This window comes from Diprion similis, chromosome 8, assembly GCF_021155765.1.
Source record: "Diprion similis isolate iyDipSimi1 chromosome 8, iyDipSimi1.1, whole genome shotgun sequence".
In the NCBI taxonomy this organism is placed as follows: Eukaryota; Metazoa; Arthropoda; class Insecta; order Hymenoptera; family Diprionidae; genus Diprion; species Diprion similis.
The window spans coordinates 23,980,012-24,000,965 of record NC_060112.1 but is presented as its reverse complement, the minus strand read 5'-3'; the positions used below and the strand labels follow the sequence as shown (position 1 = coordinate 24,000,965).

The following is a 20,954-nucleotide window of genomic DNA, read 5'->3' as shown; positions in this document are numbered from 1 at the left end:
AGTGCCGTACCTGATAACTGTAAAATATCCCTTACTGCTTTTTTATTCATACCAGTTTGCGGCCAGGGTTGGATATCATCAGCTGATGTGGTCGATTTAGAACTGCTGCCATTGTCTCTACACCTGCATTATGGAGTGATCCACATACAGACATACTGACGTCGGCATCCTGTCGATTTTATTTCGAGCTACCCGATTTTGCTTCAATTTCGACGTGTCATTTCCTACCGATCGACTGAAATTGTGTGTAAATTGGAAGGACTAACTATTTTAGAATTATAATATCAGCTATTAGTAGCAGAGCCTTTGGTGATAATATAGCTACGCTACTTCAGCTTGGCTCATTCGCGAGTTTGATTTTTACATGTATTTGGGTACATGGGCTCACCAAGTTACCACGTACAGACACATTGTTTCCTGCAAAGGTGTGTCCGTTTCGTACCATACATGCACGATACACAATCGGATAGACTTTACAAAGTGTGAACCACATGTGCGGCCGTTCTGCGTTCCCCGTTGCGTATACACGTCCATGACAACCGTTTGTCAAAACACTCCGGGCAAGGCTGATTATCCGAGAATCTGCTGGTACACTCTTCGACATAGACTATCTTGATGTCTGCATGGTTCTCAGGCATAAAACCTTTAAACACATACTGCAGCTGTTCGAATTTTTGAAACTCGAACACACGACATGATTGTTAATTGTATTAGTACATAGGTATAAGAAATCGTTTTATTTTTCTTTCGTTTGAATATAAACCTAATACGTTATATACAGAGTTAATTCAGGATTTAACTGTGCGTGTAGGAACTTCATTCTATTGTTATATGAGACTTATGGTATACGTTATATATCCGTAGGCACATTGTTAGATCGTGATGTTGGTACAGCAAATAGAGCGTAAAGGCCAGTAAAGGTATTTAATCTGCTTATTATACAACGTAAACATCCGCCCATTGTCGTTGGAAAATATCGTATTTCTGCAACACCCATTTTCCATATATGATTTTATGTACTTTATAAATCTATAAGAATATTCTTCTCCGTTACATCCAATTATGGTGGGTGTTTCAGTGATTACAATTTCCCAGTATTTGATTATTCTGTTTATATTTGACCCGATCCTTCAGATCGTTTCGTTACCAGAGGCACTGCAGATAACCTCATTGCACACGTCGGTATCAGGTTAAAAAAATTAAAACATTTTGTTAAATTTAGTCGAGTTCGTGATACACGAAAACATTCGGCACATTATTACCAGGGTATTTCGATGATAAGAGCAGCGGTCGCGTCAGGTGACTTCAGTTCATGAACTTTGACCCCATACGTGATATTAATATATGAAAGGTAATGTCTGTACAACAGTTGCGATAACTTTTTATTTACTTTGGGTGATGTATGATACATTTACACAAAAATTCCTTTGCTACATTTTTAGTGGCAATATTTATTTTGCAACTCATTGGTACCTAGAGTCTATTCTTGCAGTAGATTCTCACGACTGTGACTTCTCACCAGCTATAACTGAAAAACTCGAGTTTACAGTAAGATTCCTCTGTTACATAGACGTCGAGTATTTTATTCATTTCCCTATTGTACTATGGCAAAGTCCAATTATAAAACATGATTCGCTGAGTCAACATTTCCCGACAAGTTCAGGTCCCGTGAGAATCTCTTTCATCCGTCTCGCGATGACAAGGATTTTCCAGTCGGTAATGTCTGTGATCACAAAATAAATACTACGCGGCGATCAATATGTACTCGGTTGAAATGGACCCTTCCCTACCAACTTACCGAATTCTGGTACCAGCAGTGCTGTTACCGACAGATGATGATTTCCATTTTGTTATCTGGTAAAAAGTGTGCCGTAACGAAACCAGAAGCATTGCCAGAAGACTCTGTCAATAAGAAATCCTGTCCGTTGATCTTGAATTTTCTAGAAGCACAGTAGGAGTAGTCGGGAAGGGAATAAGGGATTATCAACCAATGAAAACGAGACATATGGAGTCACTAACACCGGTTGATCTTTGATTGGTCCACGTCGACTGCGTGGTCGAACGCCATTGGCCGAAGCCGAAACTCGCATCTTCCTAAATTCCCATTTCAACTCGGAATCTCTGACAGTCGGCGAGAAGCAATTTAATAGAACACAGCGTGCCAAGGAGTCGATTTATATTTTGTGTGTTTTTCACCGGTTCGTTTTGCTGCTTAGGAGGAGCGATGAAAAAGTTTTTCCTCTGCGTTGTCGGGCTTCTTTTGGTCGCCGGTAAACTATTTCCTCATTTTTCTAACTTGCACTATTTCAATGAATTATGAACCATTTGTGGCTTATGTCTGCTCTGATCATCTCGAAAAACAACCATCCGAATTCTGTACTTACGTTTAACCAAATATTAACAATTATATACCTGCTTTTCAGGCTTCGCCCGGGCCGACGATCCCGCTGATGATGTTGGAACCGTCGAAAATGATCTCGGATCAAGTCGGGATGGATCGAGAACAGGTAATGCATTATTTCATACTATTACTCTCACTTTGCCTTGTTTTTTACTCAAATTTTCTTAGCTACATTCGGATTTGTTACATTATTGGTATACGCAGTTTCTGTGTAGCATATCATGTTATGTTGCAACAGATGGTGGCATGTTCAACCACATTTTGTCACGACAGTTTTGTTACATCAGGTCTCTTCCGATGTGAAAAGTAAACAGTTCGTTTAACGGTATAACGCAGTACTTTATTCAATTTTTGTCTAAAGTCTGTGCGAAAAACATTAAAATACGTGGTAATTATAAGAAAAATAATGAATCTTGAAGTCAATAAAAATATATGCAAAATTTATGATAAACTGATCAAATTGATGGCATTATAGTGAGAAGAATATAACTTTTACAATTTTCACATTATCTTCCATGTCTAACGGAATATCGTTTTTTTTACTAGATGACGAAGTCGTGCAAAGAGAAGAGGAAGCGATTAAGCTTGATACGTTGAATGTTGCCCAACTTAAGGAGCTTCGAGACAAAGCAGAGAAGTTTACATTCCAAACGGAAGTAAATCGTATGATGAAACTGATCATCAATTCGCTTTACCGCAACAAAGAAATCTTCCTTAGAGAATTGATTTCCAACGCATCTGATGCTTTGGACAAAATAAGATTGCTCTCATTGACAGACAAGAATGTATTAGAAACTAACAATGAATTGACCATAAGGATCAAGGCTGATAAGGAAAACAAAATACTCAGCATCACAGACACTGGTATCGGTATGACCAAGAACGACCTGATCAATAATCTTGGAACCATCGCTAAGTCTGGGACTGCGGAGTTTTTGGGAAAACTACAGGACACTGCTAACGCACAAGACATGAACGATATGATTGGTCAATTTGGAGTTGGATTTTACTCTTCATTTTTAGTTGCTGACAGAGTCGTGGTTACATCTAAACACAATGACGATAAACAATGGATCTGGGAATCTGACAGCGGCAGCTATAGCATTGGCGAAGATCCACGAGGTGATACCCTCAAGCGAGGATCAACTATTAGGTAAGCATTTTTACTATAAATTACAGTGATAATAGTTGAAATCACTGGTTATAAACAAGTTTTTTTTTTTATTTTGTGAACATCCTAATTCCCTAACTTTACTCTGATCTAGTTTTTAATTTTCCAAATACCATAGCTTGGAACAATCCTGATTTCTATTTTGCAATGATAGTTTTTTTTTTTTTAATGCTATTATCTTATCAATTACAGCCTGCACTTGAAGGACGAAGCTGCAGACTTTTTGGAACCTGATACACTGAAGAACCTCGTAAAAAAATACTCGCAGTTCATTAACTTCCCTATCTACTTGTGGGCCAGTAAAACTATCAAGGTTGAAGAGCCCCTTGATGAGGATGAAATCACAAAAGACGAAGAGACTGAAAAAGATGACAAGACCGAATCTGAAGAGGATGATGCTAAGGTCGAGGAAGCATCCGAAGATGACAAGCCTAAAACTAAAACCGTCGAAAAAACTATCTGGGACTGGGAAATCCTGAACGATTCCAAACCTATCTGGACACGAAAACCAAACGAGGTTGAAGACAATGAATATAACGAATTTTACAAGGCACTTACAAAAGATACCAGCGATCCTTTGGCCAAAACCCACTTTGTTGCTGAGGGTGAAGTTACGTTTAAATCTCTGTTGTTCATTCCTAAGGTACAGCCTGGCGATAGCTTTAATAAGTATGGCACTAAAGGAGATAATATTAAACTGTTTGTCAGACGTGTGTTTATTACGGACGAATTCAATGACATGATGCCAAACTATTTGTCATTCATTCGAGGTATTGTAGACAGTGACGATCTGCCACTTAACGTCTCGCGTGAGACTCTACAGCAGCACAAATTGATCAAGGTTATAAAGAAGAAGCTGATCAGGAAAGTATTGGATATGATAAAGAAGATCCCCAAGGAAGACTACGACAAATTCTGGAAGGAATACAGTACAAACATGAAACTGGGAGTCATCGAAGATGCCAGCAACCGTGCGAGACTATCGAAACTCCTCCACTTCCAGTCTTCCAACCAGAAAGGAACGACTTCGCTGGGAGATTACGTATCCCGCATGAAGGAAGCGCAACAGCACATCTACTACATTGCTGGATCATCGCGTGGAGAAGTCGAGAAGTCTCCGTTTGTTGAGCGACTTCTGAAGAAGGGCTATGAGGTTTTGTACCTAACCGAAGCTGTTGACGAATATGCTATTTCCTCACTTCCAGAGTTCGACGGTAAGAAGTTCCAGAATGTTGCCAAAGAGGGATTCACCCTTGACGAAGGAAACAAGGCCAAAGAGCGCCTTGAGGAGTACAAAACCACCTTTGAACCCCTCACCAAATGGCTAAACGACGAGGCACTCAAAGATCAGATCAGTAAGGCACAGGTTTCTGAACGTCTGACAGACTCTCCCTGTGCGTTGGTAGCGAGCATGTTTGGATGGACTGGAAACATGGAGAGGTTAGCTATATCAAATGCTCACCAGAAGGCGGACGATCCACAAAAATCTTACTACTTGAATCAGAAGAAAACATTGGAAATAAATCCAAGACATCCACTGATCCGCGAGCTGTTACGCAGAGTCGAGGAAGACCCGAGCGATCCAGCGGCAAAGGATATTGCTGTGATGATGTTCAGAACTGCAACCCTGCGATCCGGTTACATGCTAAAGGAGACTTCGGACTTTGCATTGAGTGTTGAACAGCTAATGAGAAAGACTCTTGGAATTCCACTGTCAGAGACAGCGGAAGACGAAGAAGATGATGGTGAGGAGGATTCCACTTTTGAGACTGAAAAGGCGTCGGAACTTGACGCTGATGAAGAGAAGGAAGACGAAGAGCACGACGAGCTGTAAAGAAATTTCTTAGCTTTAAGATATTAAAAGGAAAGACTTTACAAACCCTCGAAGTAAGCTATACAATGTATAGCAGCTTCAAATAAGTAACATAACATTAAATTTTTACGTGCAAAAGAGATGAAAATTTTGCAGCTGAATTTAATTTGAATTTTTTTTTTTCGCCTTCCGGCTCGTTTATTTTTGATTTGCAAGAGATGTGTAGGTGGATTATTACTAGTAATCGATGTCTACAGAGAAAATGCGAGATTTGATATTCCGTATAGTGACAAGCTGCATACGTGATACATAGCATTGTAATTGTTTATAGTCGCCTGTCATACTCGAGTATAACAGAATATCAAGATAGGATCGTTATAACATATTCCACTGGTAAATTTTTTCTACCAGTTGTTGAAACGTAATGCATTTAATTTATTTTTGTTCTTCCATCACCATACTTCGTGTGTAGTAATCAATTGCGCAAATGTCAATTGCGTATCGTATAGATCCTGGGTATGCTTGTGAGAATGTGTGAGTGTAATTTGTACAAAAAATAAATAAAAATTATTCCATTTAACACGTCCCCGGTCTTCTATAAGAGTATAATCACTTCATCATTTCTACTTCGTAATATTATCCTTACGCACACATATGCCTTTTAATGGTAAATAAGAAAATTTATAGAATTTTCGATGAATGAAAAAAAAAATGACCTACGTGCATACGGCACGCGATATGCACATACGATATTGATTTCTGTACTACACGTTATTTAATTCGCAAAATCTTAAATCAAGAGGCTCTCATCTACCATTGTTCGTTAACGATAAGACTATAATATCCGTGTTGAATTTCAAAACCTGAATATTACTACGTATGCATATGTATCACGCTTTTGAGATGTGTCAATACTTCTCAAGAGTCCAAACGTCGATCCGTGCTGAAATTGAGAGAATATTCATATCTTCATTTTATTATTATTATTATTATTATAACTGATGGAAATGAAAAAATGAATGCGAGACAGAGACACACGCAGCTGCTGCTAGGCGTAGTGAACAATTGACTTGTTATTATTGTTGTAAGGAATAAAAGATTTCGGTATTCAACGCCGTGTTTGAAAACAAGACGCGCTCGGGCATCCGTCGGGCATTTTGGATTTCCGTTGAATCCAACGAATCACGACGAGCCCTTCCGCTGGAACTAAGTATAACGGGACAAGTTGGCTGAGCGTGCCCGAGTACATTTCCGTTTTCGAACCCGACGTCAACCATAGTCAAAGTCTGTGTGTTTTGTGTTTCTTTGGAGCCACAATGATTTTCGCTAATTTAACGTAAGTATGTTACAAATATCTGCGATAATCGAGGCTCTGAGTAACTGATAAACGCTCGGCTAACTGATAACCAAATAACAGCCCACATGTTTAACTAGACGAGCTTGTTCTTTGCGAGATTCGGCCACCTAAAATGCCGTTTTCGCCATGCCGGCGAGGAAATTCCTAGCTAATGTTGACCGTTTTTAACGTCGATATACAACTTCGATTAACAGGACTCGTTTCGAATTCGGCTCGCCTATTTTAACCGATAAAATAATTCATGCCATCTAATATGTTGTATCAATGAAAACAGCGTTGCTGTACACGTAAACAAAATAAATGGCGTCTCTAGTCACGCTTCTTCGGACACAATGCAGAATGGAAAATTTACTATTCTCGACTGTTCTGCAAATGTCCGAAGGTAACGCACGGCTTTTTTCACATTATTTTATAATGCTAAACGGAAAGTCCTGATAAATATGCCGACAAGTTTGACGGATCTAGCTCATACACTTCTATATTGGGTAATTAAATTAAAACCTTTATTCCACTGAACTTCGGTAATAAACCACGACATGCTCTACCTGGAGCCGTCAAGAGACTGACAATAATAAAGCTATCACAGTTTATGCGGACCGTTTTACGTTCGATCTTCCCACGCGTTTTTCAGCGTATTACATTTTCATGAAACTCAGTCAAAGCCTAAGTGACTAGGATCTATTAGACGAAAATTTATACTCTAATTATTGTTATTATGCTTTTTTCTGAGAGGAATCAAACTCCACCAACTAATCTAAACCTCTACTCTAACCATTGATCACAAGTAAAAATTAAACTTTTTCTGAAACCAAAATTGCATGAGCAGATTCATTCTACTACCATTCTGATCAATTTTTTTTACCACATAATAATTAAATCACATTCAACGAGATCTTGCAAAGGACATAATTAATAGAAAAAATTTATAGCTACTTTCATTTCTTACTATATAATCAAATATAGTGATTATTCAAGATTTACTGTTACTGCGGATGAAAGTATTTTTTGTAACTCATAGATGCCAGGTGTAAAATTACTAAATAAATAATTTGATTTCGAATAGGTTTAAATACTCATAGTTTTAAATAATGAGATGCAACATTGTCTAATATATTACTACTGACGAAATATGGCCAATGGTTTGTAACATTGTGAATGACGGTCTATATCGGGTTAAGTTACACGAGAGATTTGATTATGCAGAAGCTCCAGATATTAGGATCATGTTGCTGCCTGATACTAAGGTGCATGAGATTTAATATAACGGCGAGAGTACTCGAAGCCCTGAGCGTGGAACAAATATTCTCTAAGCTTAAATTTGATTCAAAACTCACTCACAAATCTAAAAATCAAGTAGATATAAGCTGACATTTTGATTTTTTCTTTTCAGCTTTCGACTGTTGAAATTGGAGTTGGACTTTTCCACTTGTTAAAGGAAAATATTGAAAATCGAATAATATATAATCTAGAGAAAAGTAAAAGAAACAAATGAATTGTTGGCTCTGAAAAATAAAGTATCGAGAAAAAAAATAGTAACATTTCATTAAACAGTGTAAACTAAAGTTAAACAAAAACATATTATACTCTCTTTGTAAAGAGGAATAAAAACCTGTTGCAATGGGTATACAAGACTTGCAAGCATTTTTGGACAGCAATGCCGTTCAAGGTGGCTCAGTCGCTGTAGACTTACTGAGAATCGCTCGTAACGTCGCTCAGAGACAACGCAATCGTTCTGGAAAGGGACAACAGCAACAGTCACCCTCCGCCAAACTCAGATTAGTTCTTGACGGAGAATGTTGTCTGGACAGATTGTACGGCGGCTATTTCTCAGGTAAAATCACTCCCCAAATCCATTCGCCCACTAAACTTGATTGATTCCTTAGAAAAAATTGGGAAATCAACAGTAAATAAAATAAAAATTACTTCTGCAATTACATTTGTTTTGTGCTTGATGCAACTGAATGTAAACGCGTCTTTTAGACTGGGCTTGTGGTGGTCAATGGAACCGGATGGTACAATTCCTAGCAGTGCTGACACAAGCAACAGAAATGTCCGGAGTGGAATTGGCTGTGTTTTTCAATGGATCCTTGGAGTCTCCTAGGCGCCTTGATTGGATTCAACAGCAACTGAAAGTTCGAATAAAAGTTAACAATGTAAGTTTCTTACCTAATTTATTTTATCAAATGGAATCACACTGACATATATGTATTGTAAATTGTATGTAAATCTAATCTCCGTTACAGGTTTTGAAACACATCACAACCAAAGGAACACCTCCGCCAAAAATTTGGTGGACACCACCAGTCTGTCTACGGACCAGCCTTCGCATGGCACTTAGGCACTTGAATGTTGCAGTGGTAAGATTTTAATTGCGATTCATCTAGTAGAAAATATAACTCACTTTTCAAATACAGAAAATGATAAGTTCAGTTGAAAAGCGTCAAATCATCACACGCGACTGGTTTTGATATTTTTAGCATTTTTAAGATGTGTTAAACCCACAAAATATATATCAGAATGTCTTTTCTTATCATGACGTTTTTAAAGACGTCTAAACAATGGCAGGACAGGTGATGCGAGAAGTTTTAAGAAATTCGTGTAAATTGTAATAAATGGTTCATACGTTTATTATTTCTAACAAAGGAGGTTTATTGGTAACTGTCGTCTAATTAAAGGAAACCATTTCTTTTTTCTCTTACCTAAACAGTTGTGCAGCATGGATGATCATCACCAAGAAGTCATCGCCTATTGCCGTGAAAATTATTTCAACGGATTGATAGCCGATGATGCCGAATATGCCGCGTTTGATCCACCGAGGTATTTTTCGTCGGAACAATTGAAATTGACCTACAAGGTATTCAATATTCATTTTAACTAATTTGGTGTTCGTAATTCAAAACCAATTTTAATAGAATTGGTTGATATTTATGATCGCAAATAACTATTGGTAGTGGCTCGTTGATTTTTTTTAACCAAACTGTAGATCGTATATTGAATAATTGTTCACACATATATCGCGAAAGTTATTTTTGTCATTATAGGGTTCTCTGGAAACGAAAGAATACATCATCTCTGAATTCACAAAGTCGCTTAATCTGCCGTCGGATAGACTTTGCACCTTGACTGCGCTGCTCGGCAATTATTTACTTACGGAACAAGATTTAGCAGACTTTTACAAAAAATTAAACTTGAACACTAACCCAAATAAAGTAACGGCTGAACAACTGGTCAGAACAGTAGCTAATTTTGTTAAAGATTTGCCCTCTGTTGAATTGGACGTTGTAGCACAAAATGTTTTTGGCTCTCTATCTGACCCAAGATGTGTCAAACTCAGACAGTCTGTGCAGTACTATATCAATGGAACCAAAGAAGGATTTCTACATTATAAACCGGTGAAGCCAGCTAAAGGTAATTGATAAAGATTTTGAGGAACAAAATGTTTCTGAAAGTTTGCAACGTTTCTATGACACGTCTCATGCACCCATCTCATTATCAAAACAACGTAGTTCTTATATTTTAAATATTCTTTACAGCTCGCAAGTCCGAATCTAAGCAAAATATACCAGTCCAGAAAAATGTAGCAGAGGTTCCATCAACAACCTCTGAAGACGATGCTAATTTAGAAACATCACGGTTCGCGTCAGAAACTGTAGAGAGTGAACGTGACAGCTTGCAAGCATACAAACAAGCGACAGCCAATGCCCAAGCCGCTCCGCAAATCGTAATTGAACCACCAGGAATTCAGGGGCATGGAGATGCCGATAATAGTCGAACTGAAGAAGAACAGAGTAAGTTTAGACTATCAGTTATGTGAATTTCATTTTCAAATTGACGCCGAACATCCTAGAGTTGATGAGAAGAAAATATTCCATTTCGCGTTCTGATCTAATTTTATTATTATATTTTTTTATTTTTGACAGACAATGGCCATGCCCTAAACGGTACTCATAATCTACTGATCAGTTCTTCGAGCTCGAGTAGTAGTTCAACAGCTACATCTCCCTCGCATATTATGATAGATTCCACTAAACAGTCCGAATCAACGACAAGCATTCCGGGCACTGTTCCAGAAGTAATGCGTACAGCTTCAGAACGACATCAGAAAGGACTGATGTCTCCGCATATATACCAAATTTTGATTGCCGGAGAAATAAAATTGCCAGTTCTGTTAGAGGACGAAAGTCACAAGGAATTCCCATCTATACACTTGATCTATAGACCTGTGAGGCAAATGGTTTATGCCATTTTGTTCAATGTGCACCACCGGATATACCTCGCCACAAAGAACAAGGAAAAAGGCGGTAAGTAATTTTTCTCCACAGATTCTAATCTAGGGTAATAATCTGAACTTTATGAACATTCATAGAGCTAGTAATTGCTAAAATTACGTCACGCTGGAAAAAGTAGTGTGTAAAATCTAACTAGTTGTAGCATACTTTTAGTAACTTCTTTCAGGAAGATTTATGTCACATTCATGATATTCATTATATCCATAAAAATTTTGATTAGAGGCTGCAGGAAAGAATAGAAGACCAGGCAAGAAAAGTAATCACCATTTATTCCTCTATCGCATGGCAATTAGATCATTTATTATTGAGTTTTATTAGGTTCGGACAAGCGATGTGTTATTAGAATATCAACTATTAAGACGTTTATGCCCAGTACTGATTCATTATTCATTTATCTTTCCAAATTACCATTACTCAACGATATATCGTTATAATAATTTGTGGAATAAGCTTATGGTAACAAGCATGTACAAATTAAATTTTCAGCATAGGTTCCTATGTTTGGTGTATGCAAAGAATAAGATGTAGCCTTAGTTTTCCTGATATTCCAACTTCCTGATCGTCACGATCGATAGTTGTGTCAAATTTTCCCAGCATACCCATTTTGGCGTTCCATTCCAATGACAAAATAATTGCAATCTGTATCAAAAGTTTTCAGACAGTACAATTACGAATTTTTTTCTTAACAATTGTAATAGATAACGAAAAAGTGGATGTACCTGACGTTGTGATCAAAGAATGGGTGTGGTCAAAAACGAACTGCTACCAGACACCAGAATTGGTAAAAGCTGAGCAAATTGGATGGGGTGTTCCCACAATACAGCGTTTATGGTTTGGGTGAGTATGGATATTCGATATGCAGCCTTATTTTCTATTATAGTAATTGGTGTAACTGAACATGAACAAAAAAAAAAAAATCACTTTCAAAATTGTCAGGGCCTCGTGAAGTACAGAATTATTGTCTAGCTTTTTTATGCATCCAACATACTTGTTCGTTGCAGCTCCCGTGGGCATCATAGGTATGTCCACTGATGTTTGTGTTGATGTTGTAATTTGCGGTGATCAGAATTAATTTCAAAGTATAGTAATCTATAGCCATATTTCGATTAGCTTATATCAAATTACTGGTTACCTTGCCTGAATAATATTATACATTTATATTCTGGTTAAGCTGAAAATGCGAATTTCATATAAGAAATTCAGTGGACGAAATATGTCTAGCTTGTCATGAACAAAATAAATTTATTCTCTTGCAAAGTATCGCAACTCATAATTGTCGGCTAACTTTTTCCAGCACAGGGATCGACGACAAACGTCGGAGACTTCGAGGATTCTTAACTTGCCTGAAATCAGACACACCTCTCATGTTGAATCCTTCTTATGTTCCGCAACATTTGTTGGTCATGGCTTGTGTGTTGAGGTAAATATAAATTTTACATATACGTTATTGAAATTTTTTCGCTGCTTTTCAAAACGAAAGAACATCCTTGTCGCGACCATTGTTCACGTCTTTTAATGTATGAAAATTCATTCTTACGACGACGTAATCCGCCTACCTTTCAAGATGATTCAACCAGACCTGCCATGTCAAACTTCCTTAGCATAGCTATGGTACGAATATCAACTTGCCATAGTCATTAGAGGAAGTAGAGAAAATGGAAAAACTCTTAAATGTTTGAATAAATAAATAGCGTTCAAATGTCCAGTACCTATTTTCAAATATGGGTGTAGGAGTAGTTGAATTCTTTGTCAACTGGTTCTGAATGATATTTGAAACAGTTTTGAGTAGTTATGTTCTTGAAAATAGTATTTGTTTACCTGTATTTTCAAATCTGCAATAGCAGATGTCTTTCAATTTGGCTGTTTAAATCTTAGGTACATAATGTGTTTCAACGACAAGGTCAAAATACTGCGACGTCAGGAACTTGATGCATTCATCGCACAAGCTTTCTCACCTGAACTTATGAATGCCCAGTATCTCCAAGACTTGCAGGTAAACAATTCAATTTAATAGTCAAATCGAAAGCCTTGTAAAAATTTCGAATAAACAGAACAATCGAAGAAAAATCTTGACAGGTTTATAAGTGGTTCAAAATATAATTCGAATTTTTTAAAGCTCCCTCTGGTAACATCTCGTGGAGTTCAACTAGCGACTCTCTTCATGGCTGGTGTAGAAACTGCATTACTAGCAAACGATGCCTGCGGGGCTCCAATCCCTTGGCTGATGTGTTGCCCTTGGCTCTTCTTTGACGGTAAACTGTTTCACCATACCCTCGCACGTGCTACAATTGCCAAAAACCTTTTGGAGCTATGCGGCGGTCACATCGAGAGAGTTGTGAAAGTGGAGAGAATGCGAAAAGCTGTCTTGGAGGGAATCAACGTTGTCTTTGCTCGCCCCCCACTACCAGTCACCCCTGGTAAGTTCGAAATAATCCTCTGATGAAGTCATTCTGACTTGTACTTTGCGAAAATTTTTTGTGAAAAATTGGATTTTTTACTTACCCAATCAAACTACGTCGTAAATTAGATATTTTTCCAGGCATTCGGGTATCGGTTCCACAAAGTATCCTCCCTGCTGGATGTACCATCAGCGAAGGTCTGGTTCGTGGTCGTGGAACTGGGAATATTGCACAGCGTGGATTGATGCGACGTCCAGTACCATCGAGAGGAGGTCAATTAGAAGTAGCTGGCGTAGTTGTAGGGCAATGGGGTCCTAATTATGGCTCCATGCCACCAGGCCGTCTGCCACAGCCCATCCAAGGTCATGCCCGTGGCCGACTTCCACCTCAGGTAGGATATCGCATGTGCAATCGCAGTCTCACTATGGTCCGCTACCGATGTGTCTATATGGGACAAGATCCTCAGGAGCAAGGCTCGATGACTGATGTTGAAAAAGATGTTGAAAATATTCGATAGAATATTCATCCATAATCGTTGTACAAAAACAAACAAATAGCGCGGCCTAGTTGTTTCTTGTAATTTTTAAGTGTCGCGTGCTAAGAAATTTCATATTTTTATAATAATGACGGAAATATTACTTAAACAAACTGCCACTGCTTCTTTTTTATCAACTCTGGACAGAAACGAATACTTTTATTTCGATCTGAATCAAGTTTAATCAAGTAGTTTAGACATTTGATTACAATATTGACATTACGATGTCTTATTTTTTCAAAATTTATAAGACTAGTGCTTTTTTTGGTGATGTGCATTTTTGACGATTCCGTATCCTTGACTTATTTCTCTTTGCACGGATTGATTGAACTTTTTATACTGCGTGATATGTTAATTAAAATCTATTTGCATTGTATTATCGATTATTGCTATTGCTGCAAAACTAAACTAAAAACTACTAAACCAACCAGGCCATTAAATATTCCCGATTCTTTGATATAGTAATACAAGAAAATCATTTGGTAAGAAAGTGTTGAGATTGATGTTCCTTCTATTGTCATTTGTTTGTAGTAATTTTTATATGTCTACGTTTATTCTTCGATAAAAAAGTTCCTCGTCTTGTTATATAATTTTTATAATTTTCTAACGTACTTACATGTTTTTATAATCCGCTTTTATTATATTCGTGAAAATAAAGAGATTTCAATTTTGTTGAAGAGTTGAACTTGTGTTTCTTATTTAAATTTTTATTTAATCTTCTCATTCAAACTCGAAAGACTCTAGGCTACAGATTTTTAAATATATATTTCTGAAGCTTGGATCAGGCTACTTCTCTTTATTGTCAAGTCGATTTTTTATTCAAGAATATAAAAAAGCCAATTGACACCACACCAATGTTAAATTTCAGCACAGTGGATGTAATGCACCTCGAATATAGATTGTGGTAATCTGACTGGGATTTTGTCTGCATGTTTATCGCACTTTTGGCTAAAATTCTTTTGTTTTGTAAACATACAAAATTTTTTGCAAAGAATATCATTACAAGATTAAAAATGAATGAGATGAGTTCACTGAGTGAATAAAGCAATGTTCCCTCATGCATTCTATTATTATATAATATTAGTTCCACCTTTCTTGTCAATAAAAATAAAAAACAGTAAAAAGTTCAGGAATTATTGAAAGTATCGTTTTACTTGTTATAGGTGACTTCTATCGGTGGTTTGAAGTATGGTCTTCCTCGGGGATTTAACCCAATGGGTCGACCAACTTTTCCTACTCGCGGAAATAACAGAAACCAAATTGGTGGTCGTGGAAAAAAAACCCAAATGAAGGTGAAATATTATCATGCAATTAATTTCAAAATTATTGTAATATTTCACACAAGTGATCATCTATACTAAACATGAAAACAATTTTAGGCAGCAAACAAAAAGAGAAATAACAACAGGAAGAATAAAGAAAACGAAAAAAAAGATAGCAGAGGCCGTGGTATTACCGTTGAGGGTGTTACAAGTGAATACACGTAAGTGTTTCTTTATAATTTCGCATTTACTCCATAATAATTTTTTTTCTCATTATAATATTTGTGTTAAATTTAAAACTGAATATTCCGTTGAACAAGTTGTATTCTATGTTCCCAATGTTTGGCCATAGTGGTACAATACGTTTCATATTCAGATATAAACATTAGAAAAATTGTTACAGTGGTTCAGTACTACCTGTGAATGGCACAAAAGAAACCACTTCAGTACCCGGCCAATTTGATGACGCGCCAGAAAATGGTAAGCCTGTAGAGAAAGGGCAGGGCGATGCTCCGTTAATTACAGCTGTTCCAGCTGAAAATTAAATTATACAGAAAAACAATGCTCCGTATCAAATACGGACCTCTCGGATATGACTTAAGACTGCAACCAATCAATCGAGCTATATGTCAGTTGAGCAGCTGCAACAGCTATGTTTGCTGAATTGTCAATGAAATCAGTAGCACATATTATATCACTGAGATTTGTGTTGTAAGTTGCGGATCACACAATTTAAACACGAAACATCAGCTTTATTATTTATGTAACTAAATTAACAAATTTCGTCGTACCTTTCAACTTAGTCTTTTCTATAGGCGATCTGCAACGGTTTTTCAAGAAAGTGTTTTTAAGTTGCTCCAAATCTCAACCCATGTTTGAAAACTTGTTTCATATTTATGGTAAACTGTTTCGTTGGTGTAGCTGCTCACAAAGCATATAAAATTCTGGTGGGGCCAAACTATAAAATAACATAGGTAAATACACCGAATGGCGCCTAAAGAATAATTGAAAAGGTGCAAACATAACCAATTTTTGACTAATACTATACGATGTCCTCACTGCCAAATGCACCACACTATACGAGATAGAAGAAAAGTGGTGGTTGTGCTGACAGGCTCTACCGCTTGCATTGCTACTAAGGATAATGGATAAAACAAATAATACAGAAAAAACTTGACTGATTAGTGTACAATTGCGCTAATGTGTATCTAAGAAGAAGAGTCGTCAAACTGCTATACTATGTATTTAGTTGTTAAGAAGCATGATTATTTTTTTTACACAGAAAATATATATTTTCCGGTATTATATGAAATGCTCGCTTCGGAACGTCTTGGCACTCATTTCCCTGGTGAGAATAGCGAGGTAAAGTATTGGCTTATTCTTAGAAGCCAGAATGGTAGTTTTCTTAGGCTGCAGGGAATCGAGGTCTAGGACAACCCTTAGCGTATGGAGACTGATGCTTTTCATATAAGTAAAATATATATTTATACATAATTTAGGTTTAGGATTCCCGTAATGATGTATATTATACGTAAGGTATGAGCATAGAGAGAGCTTGACAGCGTGCTTAAATATTTCGAGAGAATGAAAATTACTAAGTATATCGTTTATATATTAATTATTGAGTAGGCGCAGGGAGGGGGGGGGGGGGGGGGGGTAATGTACATACAAGGCGCGAATATAATATTACAGATTGATATATATATATAGGAAGATATATATTTATTAGCTGTTGTGCCTGAGACGTTATGGATGGGGCTATTTTGGTTTGATTGAGAGTTTAATGTCAGACAGTTGTGAAATTGGTTGAGAAATGTCTGAAAATTAAATCTGCAGATATAAAATCTGCTGGAGTTATGTTATTACGCCCAGCTTCGTGTTATGACAAACTTTTTTTCGTCCTTCTTTTCAATGTGTAGCTTTTCAAGTAGACCTTATGTATAGTTGTGAAATTATGCCACACAATATTAGATCGCATGATGTATCATCTGTGAAGTGAATAACTCTCAATTAATTTAATATTATATAATTGATGAGAGATAGTTGAAAGTAACGTTATATGCGAGTTTTCAATGACGACGGCTATAAAAATATTATTCAGAAACCCTGAAGAATCAATTCAGTACGCGTGCGCCCATGTCTGATATGATCATAATGTTGTGTCACAGATTTGACAACGTGAATTGTACATAAATGTTGGTTAGATTTAAGATACAGTGATAGTATGAATGAAGATGTATATAATAAGCAACGCCCAAGTGTGCCGTTAATGCACCGAGGCTGCTAAATGATTGTGTTGAAAAAAATATTCTATTTATGTGTAGCATAGTCAATGAGACTTGCTACAGAAGATCACAACTAGTTTGTTGAGTAGAAAACCATTTTTTTTTTTTGTTTTTCTTTTTCTTATTATTATTGTTCGTTTTTACTAATTACAACAATCATGTAATTTAGTAAATTTTGTGGGGGGGAGGGGGGGGGGGGGGGGGCAAAAGAACGGTAAAACACAATTAAATTGAGTAATTGACAAATACGAAGCAGTAAGGGGGAACGTATGGGTAAACGCCTTATAAAAAAGGTATTTGCTGCGTTTAATAAAATCCATTTATTGAGATAATATAACGAGACGTGATCAGATGGAAAGGCTATATTTTTGTAGATTTGTTATTGCATAAAAAGGCATTAAGACAATGAAAAAAAAAAATCTTGTGGCACGTTAGGAAAATAATGAGTTAAAATTTACAACCATATCGAGGCTGAATAATATGATTACTCCAAATCATATACAGTATGCTAAATACGTTTTGCGCAAGAAATTGCGGGTTGATCAAGTTTTAAGTAGCTCGTTTAACAGATTTTGAATATTATTTTCTGTTCCCGAAACATCCACTTTTCACGAGTGTCGCGAAGATAGCTGCCACTGATTCAAACAATTCAACTTATTCAATCATTCGCCTCTCATTGATATTGAATTCCACGTGTTCGTGTGTTTCATATTCTTAAATATTGTTGGTGTTGTTTGAGATATAATGAAACTAAAATAAAGTATAAAAACGTACAGGAAAAGAAAAAAATTTCAACCTAACGTCAGCTATGAGAACATGCAGACAGTGTTAATGAACGTTAATTCAATATTTTAACTGGGTTATCTTCAAAGAGGTTGCTACTTGCAAAAAAAATGTCACTAAAAGAAAGAAAAATATAAATATGATGAATCAATAAATGAAATCTAATCTGACAATACAGAACACTGTGAACCTTCAAGTCTGAAACGAAAAGTTAGCATATACACATTATTTACTAAAAATGTAAGTAATACATGATAATTGTACTGCAAACGCTACATTCGTTCTCAGTTTTTGATCTGTAAAGTAAACGAAATGTTCGTGATTTCAAATGGACCACACCCTGACATACAACATTGAATACAAATCATGAAATTCGAGAATAAATGCCACTTTACGCTTTTGTAAAGCTAAATGATTGATTCTCTTTTCGAGAAATTAACCTCTTGATAATAATATTCAATATATTATATAATATAACTATGAAATGAATTACATGAAACCTAATCAGTTGCTGCTGCACTGATTTTCGTATCTACAGCATCGAATAGTAATGCACAATTCATAAAAAGAAAATGTGAAAAATCAAACTTGACTTAATATACATAACATAGAACAGAAATGTGAGAACAAGACAGCTTGAGCATAAAAATAAACTAATATGATCTATGCAAGACAGGTCCTCTCTTAGCGACCTGTAACTGATTTTCGTTGGAAGTGTAGAATAGGGGCCCACAAAAATTGTCTATAACTTGACATTATACTGTGAACAATACCTCTGTTATATTAATAAGTTAGCTTCTGTGTTGCGTATCCAGAAAATTTGCATCTTATTGTAATATTTGCGATATTAAATAATTCTATTTGTTGTAAAGCATGTTTATTGCAAAGAACATAAGTGAGTAAGAATCGCCTTCAGCGTAATAGGTTCATTTATTTTAGTTTTTTTTTCAGTTATTTGCAAACACATAATCAGTTGGGGATTCTTGACTGCAATTTTGCATCTTAATTTGGGCACAGCAATTTTACAACTTATAACATTGCAAAGGTTGTATACTGACCAAATAATTTATCTGCAATAAAATTAATCAATTTATTATTCTTTGTTTCAAAGAAAATTTTATTATTTCATTTTCATTTATGGCTCTTGCCGCTTAGTTTCCTAGATACCGTGAGGACAATTCGAAGTATAAAATGAAGAAAAAAAATTCAAAAAAAATTATCACAAAAAACTTTCATTTATTACACATACCTTTATATATTTTAAATGCTTATCTAATCGACAGAAAAAAAAACGTAATTGTATTATCATTCGTTTCTGCACATATCTTAGTTATACACAAAAGGATGTGCATTACAATGTTGAATTTCTTCATTACATATTCTTTTGTTTTGCATAATCTATGAATTGAGTAATGGAGGTGCAACTCTAAATATTATCAATAATGCGGTATGTGGTTTTTAACAGAAATATGAGTAACACCGCTCATCATTTATAAATTATAAGTTTCTTTTATAATGTAGTTTTGCTTGTATATGTAATATCAAATATATTAAAGTATGTTAGCAGCGCAATAAATAATGAAAGGAAAAAAGAAAAAACTAAGAAAAAAAAACAAAAAAAATCCATTTTTATCGATATAGCTAAATCCATACGTGGGCCCCCGTATTTATATATTCTTAAATAAAATATTACATAAAGTATATTCTGCTATCAATTCTCATAGCTAAAGGTGAACAAAAATGTAATAAATGAATTTAAAAAAAAAAAAAAAAAAAATCCTACCTACACGATATATTTTGTATGATTGCTAACAATTTATATGTTTATTCCTCCGTTTAATTTTGCTTGGGAAAAAAAAAGTTGATTTAAAAATTTACAAAATATTATGTAGCGCATGGGCAGAGCTCGATAGTTAAATACACATGTTTATTGAAATTTATTTCTTTGCTGATGTAACGAGTAATATTCAATGTTTCCGAATGATTTATATATGCTTAAATGAATGAATATGAAAAGTTTCACTTCACAAAAAGCATTCCATGCGCTAGAATATTATTGTTGATTGCATAAGTTAATCTCAATGAGTTATAACGCGCCAGTTTGGCCAACTAAAGAGCTAACAAATGAAGTATAAATTGAACTCGAGATATCCAATAAACGAAAATTTGTGAGCTGAGTAATAGCAGAATCTTGCTTTTCAGTTAATTAATCATTAAAACTGTTTACGAGTAATAAAACTTTTTAGTCAATGTGGCACATTTTACATTCTCCCATGAAGCTGTTTGGTTTTTATGTCAGCAAGCTAGATCAATGGATGTCTTTGACTGTTTCTGTTTGATTTGTGAGCTCTCTGGAGCCAACTTTTAGGTCCTTGCATTTATTATCAAAACTGCATCAATGTATCCTCGTTGTATTATTCTATCTTGTAACTTACTGTTGTAATGTGTACCCATTCGTGTCTAGTGTCAAGCAAACCTGATTCTATGTTTTTACAGCTTGGTAAAATGAATGGATAAAAAACGCTTTGAAAAGTTGTAACTTTAGTTTCAAACTACACTTTCAGAATTCATGGAATGCTGGCAATAAAAAGTAAATCATCAACGGAATTTTAATAAGAATCAGTGTTGGCAAAAGCACCAGCCGAAATATAACTTAAAA

The 20,954-nt window shown here is 35.9% G+C and overlaps 2 protein-coding genes across 5 annotated transcripts; both read left to right on the top strand.

Annotated features, from left to right (window-relative positions):
- The first annotated feature begins 2,111 nt into the window (after positions 1 to 2,111).
- LOC124410082 (endoplasmin) lies at positions 2,112 to 5,965 on the top strand. The gene is made up of 4 exons (XM_046888207.1): positions 2,112 to 2,270; positions 2,424 to 2,507; positions 2,948 to 3,554; positions 3,765 to 5,965. The coding sequence occupies exons 1-4, from the start codon at positions 2,225 to 2,227 to the stop codon at positions 5,404 to 5,406; spliced, it is 2,379 nt and encodes a 792-aa protein (XP_046744163.1). The 5' UTR covers positions 2,112 to 2,224; the 3' UTR covers positions 5,407 to 5,965.
- A 643-nt stretch (positions 5,966 to 6,608) lies between these two features.
- Positions 6,609 to 20,464, top strand: LOC124409206 (constitutive coactivator of PPAR-gamma-like protein 1 homolog). 4 transcript variants are annotated; one of them, XM_046886680.1, is made up of 17 exons: positions 6,609 to 6,721; positions 8,133 to 8,573; positions 8,723 to 8,895; positions 8,986 to 9,099; positions 9,450 to 9,596; positions 9,784 to 10,150; positions 10,276 to 10,530; positions 10,663 to 11,043; positions 11,252 to 11,287; positions 11,730 to 11,868; positions 12,326 to 12,451; positions 12,907 to 13,024; positions 13,148 to 13,448; positions 13,571 to 13,821; positions 15,129 to 15,257; positions 15,345 to 15,448; positions 15,631 to 20,464. In XM_046886680.1, the coding sequence occupies exons 2-17, from the start codon at positions 8,360 to 8,362 to the stop codon at positions 15,770 to 15,772; spliced, it is 2,997 nt and encodes a 998-aa protein (XP_046742636.1). In that variant the 5' UTR covers positions 6,609 to 6,721; positions 8,133 to 8,359; the 3' UTR covers positions 15,773 to 20,464. The 4 variants fall into 4 exon arrangements, with proteins under 4 accessions (XP_046742636.1, XP_046742635.1, XP_046742638.1 ...); XM_046886679.1 differs by having other exon boundaries at positions 13,559 to 13,821; XM_046886682.1 differs by lacking the exon at positions 11,252 to 11,287.
- The last annotated feature ends 490 nt before the right edge of the window (positions 20,465 to 20,954 follow it).